This window comes from Lottia gigantea, assembly GCF_000327385.1.
Source record: "Lottia gigantea unplaced genomic scaffold LOTGIsca_7, whole genome shotgun sequence".
NCBI classification, from domain to species: domain Eukaryota; kingdom Metazoa; phylum Mollusca; class Gastropoda; family Lottiidae; genus Lottia; species Lottia gigantea.
In genome coordinates, this window is record NW_008710370.1 from 2,616,712 (window position 1) to 2,622,311 (window position 5,600).

Here is a 5,600-nt window from a genome sequence, read left to right on the forward strand (position 1 = left end):
CAGTAGATATTTCTCACTTGCACTTAGCTAACCCATTAGAGCAGTATCTACATCAGCAAGTCCACTTCTTTTCAATTAACTGGACAACTTGATAGCTTCTACTTCCCCAGATCTCCTTTTGTTGTACGAGACGAGTCTGGCTTGCAAAAGCTTTACTACTTCACTGTATGATGCCCAATTTGCATGTTCCGGCTCAAGGTTCAAGTCCTGCAGCTTCTTCGTGAGGAACAGTTGTAGACTCTGAATATCTTCTGGCTTTGGCAAGAATTGAACCTTGTTAAGTCTTCTTTCAGCCAGCAACTTCCTGGCACGACGAGTCATCTTTTCTGACCATTTTGACGTACAGCATCAATGAACTCTGTTGCTTCTTCTTTATAATGCTTCCACTTCCTGTTGGAGCGGTCTTTATTGGACTCTATCCCAGCAAGTAAACTTTTGGTTTCTGCCACTCGAATCAAATCATACTTCAATTTGATCGCATTGGAAGGACTTTTAAGTTCTTCTTCATCTTCAATATCTGGTAAAGCAGTGTCAAGTGCAGACTGAACCAAAATGTCAAAATATGTCAAGCGGAGAAAATGCCAAATTTGAAGTTGACCTTCACCTATGTAACTTGATTTGTTGGGATCAGCTCGTTTTCTTGCATTCAATAGCAATTTGGTAACAAGACACATATGTTGGGATGCATAGTACTTTCTCTTGAGCTCATTGTCCTCACAGTTCCTAAACCAGGTTTCCCCCAATGCTACCACCAAGAGATCAAGCTTAGCTTCCTTTCCAACTTCATCTTGCCTCATGATCGAGAAGACCTCTGTCTGCAGCAACTTTGATGGATCAAGCAGTTTTCTTTTACTAGTTTCCACTTTTCCTTCATGAGGGCTTCTCAGCATAGTATCGACACCTACCTTTACTGCTTTGAGAAAGATCACATCATCATCACCATCTTCACCATTATCACCATCATTACCCCCATCCCATGATCAATGTGATTATCATCAGGATCACTGCAGTCAGAAAGCGCATCAGAATCATAACAACTACTTTCATTAGGATCATAATCTAGATCTTTAGAGCTTCCAGGGTCACAATTGTCATCTTCAGAACCACTGCTACATTTTTGTTCACAAACACTTTGTTCAGAAGCCTGCAGTGCTACCAATGTTTTTTCAACCAATTTACAAGTGCCATCATCATCATCATAAGCCATGGCAACACATTTATCTGACTGAAATTGAAAAGGAGTGGATGCAATATCACCAAGGAAAGGCAAAACTGGGCTATTCAACTCTACCTCTACATCAATGTCGCTGGACTCTCGATTTACAACCTCTGTGGCTACATCAATGTCTCTGGACTCTTGGATTACGACCTCTCTAGCTACATCAATATCTCTGGTCTCAGGGATAACGACCACTGGGGCTACATCAATGTCTCTTGACTCTGGGATTACAACCTCTGGTGTTACAACAATGTCTGTGGGATTACAACCTCTGTGGCTACATCAATGTCTCTGGAGTCTGGGATTAAGACCTCTGTGTCTACATCAATGTCCTTGGACTCTGGCATTACAACCTCTGGTGCTACAACAATGTGTCTTGTCTCTGGGATTACGACCACTGGGGCTACATCAATGTCTCTGCAGTCTGGGATTACGACCTCTGTGTCTACATCAATGTCCCTAGACTCTGGGATTACAACCTCTGGTGCTACAACAATGTCTCTAGACTCTGGGATTACAACCTCTGGTGCTCAACAATGTCTCTAGACTCTGGGATTGCGACAGCTGGGGCTACATCAATGTCTCTGGACATTGGGATTACGACCTCTGGGGCTACATCAATGTCTCTGGGCTCTGGGATTACGACCTCTGTGGTTACATCAATGTCTCTGGACTCCAGAGCTACATCAATATCTCTGGAGTTTGAGATTACAACCTCTTTGGCTACATTAATGTCTCTGGACTGTGAGATCACAACCTCTGTGGCTACATCAATGTCTCTGGACTCTGGGATTACATCTGGTGCTACATCAATGTCTGAATCCGGGGCTTCCTCATTTGCAGAGTCTGAAGCACCATCAAGAGCTGAAAATAATGTAAATGGTCATATTACAAGTCATCGAAAGTTAATCACATACTAGCACTGTAGAAAATAGCTGAACATGGTCCCATGGCTTATAATGTTGTCCAAAGTTTTACGCAACTTCACACATAGAATTGATTGAAGGAAAAGCCCGGCCGTATTACACACACATGGCTTATGCAACATCATGTCCAAAAGTCTTATGCAACTTAACAAAAAGGCCTGAGCTTCCATCTGTCAATGTTTCTGCACAGGGATGGTCCAGAGTCCTATGCAACTTGTAAGGAGTTAATATACATGTACCCATGGCCTATGCAACTTTAGGTCCCAAATCTAATGCAACTACAAGTAACACAAAGACAGGCCAGGGAATTTGATTTGTTCATGTTTTTGCAGAGGCGTGGTCCCGTTGTCTTATGCAACATTAAGTGGTCAATACTGTACACGTACCTTTAATTGCCCATTCATAATCACCCAAGAATGCTTGTAATGTGGATTTTTTTTTCTTTCTTTCAAGTGTACCTGAAAATATAGAAAAAAAGGTTAGTATTTCAATGAGTAAAAGCTTAACTGTCCATACACCACCTGAGGACCCAAAATCAATCAACATATCTGGGAATGAATGGTCATTACACAGATAATAAAAACTTCAATTATAAACTTATTAACTGTCAAAAGTAATAAAGCAATAAAAACAAATAAAAGGAAACGAGTCATTCCGAATTGTTCAACAACTGGCATTCAGGCCTGCAAATTTCACTTAAGAGCATTTTGGCTCCTCACGTTCTGAAGTCTCACTCATTTTAGTAATGTGAAGTTTGAGGTTTACATATGGAAGCAGGAATTGTTTCTGTAGAAGAAATTTGCAGCTCTGCTTGTATTATTCAATTAAACGACACAGGAAAAACCTTTTCTACACATGACCGTTTTTCTGTTTGAAACCTTCGCATATGATATCATTTCAAATTTATCCATTTAGATACAAACATTGACATATTTATTTATTGGTGGCCAGATTCTGACTAGGCAATTTTCTTGTTTTAACCTTTTATTCCGGTAGTTCATTGTTTATCACGAAGTCATGAGAAACAGTCTCCATCAGGTCTGTTGTCATCTTGATGCACATGATGCCTTTTCAATGCCTAGCTTAATGTCATCGCAACAAAGCGTAGTGCATTCCAATTCATGTGGGACCTCTTCAGGCGACATGACGTTGCGGCAACATCAGGTACATGTTGAATTCGAGACCCAATCTTCACTCACAAACATGCATCATCTACTCTAGCAGACGAACAGAGAACCACTGATCACTTAAAGTGGATTTCTAAAAAACCAGTCGGTTGTTTTTCAAAAACGGATTTCAGATTATTTCATCATATGGCAATCAACTTCTGCCCTGCAGACCTTAGCTCACTAGAAAAGCTTTTTCTGTCCCCAAACTTATGCAATATCAACAGTGATAGCACTTTTCCCCTTTTCTCTCACTCATCTTCTCACCAGCAAGAAATGGTATTACCTTATGTGCATGCAGCCTAAAACAGAATCCAAAAAATAATGCCAAGGACTTCAGAAAAAAAAGCTGTCTTTTTTTCAATAACCTAGAAGTGACTTTTCTCATTTTTGGACAGTTGGTCGAACCTTCCTTATCCCCTTCTGCAACCTTTTATTTAGATTTATGAACAGAAGAACATCAACAAAGTAAATCATACTTACATTGAGTAGTCACACTTGACAAACACATCATATTTCGAACCAGTTTTCTCCATTACACGCACTGGCCACCATACAGTGGTATCTGGAGGCTTTGCCCAGCAAATATCACCTGAATAAATAAAAACTTTATTTTAGTTCCTGCATTGTCTTAATATCAATCATCTGACTTAATTCACATAAGGTAGGCCTACATGTAAATACGTATAAGATAAATTATCACAAGTCTTGATCATTGAAGTCTTGGAAAAGCATTGACCAAATGTGCACAATCAATGGACTCTCACAGAATCCGATTCTTTGGACATAAAGGACCATGGTTGAAGTTACAAGGTTGCTTAAAAGTATCACATGGAACTGCGTTTATCTGTCCACTGGTACTCAATAACCCCGAAATCCGCACACTTTTTTTTTTACCAGGAAAATTACCCGTAAACCCGATGCTCCAGGTTCCGATTCCGCACCCCTGTGATTGACAACCAATTAACAAATTCCATAGTAATTAATACTAACTAATCCGATCGCGTGTCACTAATAATTGACAAGGGATTAGCGGTATTGTTTATGTCGTGTCATCTACAGGTGTTTGTTAAACCAACATCCAAGGATTAAGTTAATCCATCCTGGCCATATACTTCATTGGTCTTGACGAAACTTAAAAATATCTATGTTCCGTGGTACAGGAAACAACATTGGCAAATTTTACCTGGCCCTTTGCTGGATTGCATCGGTGCCGATAACGACTTGGTGTTGTGCAGGACTATCGTATGTATCTTTTGTAAACGATGTTTGTAAATAAAATTATCGAGCTAAAGTAAAAAATATCACAATATGATGCAAATAAAATTAAGAAACTTGGATCTTCGTCTGGTGTTTCCATTTAAATAATGGTTTGGTAGATGACTAGTTAGAATTTACTAAATATAGAACACTGGGGTCATATTTTCTCAATACTCAATTCTCATTGGATAATTTTTCCCGCCATAAATGTAAATGGGCTAAAATTAGTATCATATCAATGCTGTATTTCAATCACCCCTGCAATGGCATTTTATGGCCACACGAATATTTTAACTATGCTTTGAACTACCGTTGTATGCTCTATATCATTTTTTCTAAATTAGTTCAAATCTTATTTATTTACTTTATATGACAATTGTTAAATTCAAATTGTGACTAAAATCACGGGGGTTCCAAAGAAGTCCATCGTACGTTGCGGTACTACCGTACTGTCAAAGTGCATATATTGCACAATTTTGCAACATCATGTCCAAAGTCTTATGCAACTCAACAAAAAAGCCTGAGCTTACTTTTGTCCATGTCTGCTCAGGGATGGTCCAAAGTCTTATGCAACTTGTAAGTAATTCAGTGGATAGAAAAGGCATCATAGGGAGTCAATGAATATATACATGTTCCCATGGCCAATGCAATTTTAGGTCCCACATCTTATGCAACTGCATGTCATACAAAGACAGGCCAGGGATTTCGATTTGTCCATGTTTTTGCACAGGCGTGGTCCCATGGCTTATGCAACTTCACACATAGAATTGATTGAAGGAAAACACCGATGGAGTCTGTACTAAACACCCATAGCTTAAGCAACGTTATGTCCAAAGTCTTCCAAAATTCACACATAGAATTGATTGAAGGAAAACACCGATGGAGTCTGTACTATACACCCATGGCTTATGCAACGTTATGTCCAAAGTCTTCCAAACTTCACACATAGAATTGATTGAAGGAAAACACCGATGGAGTCTGTACTATACACCCATGGCTTGTGCAACGTTATGTCCAAAGTCTTATGCA

General features: G+C 39.4%; 1 protein-coding gene across 1 annotated transcript; it reads right to left on the bottom strand.

The window, feature by feature from the left end:
* Positions 1 to 317: 317 nt before the first annotated feature.
* LOTGIDRAFT_155039 (hypothetical protein) lies at positions 318 to 5,111 on the bottom strand (the record flags this gene model as incomplete). The annotated part of the gene is made up of 7 exons (XM_009065548.1): positions 318 to 542; positions 968 to 1,225; positions 1,866 to 2,083; positions 2,532 to 2,603; positions 3,579 to 3,613; positions 3,795 to 3,903; positions 5,102 to 5,111. 7 exons carry the CDS (start codon positions 5,109 to 5,111, stop codon positions 318 to 320), a joined length of 927 nt encoding a protein of 308 aa, XP_009063796.1.
* Positions 5,112 to 5,600: the final 489 nt, after the last annotated feature.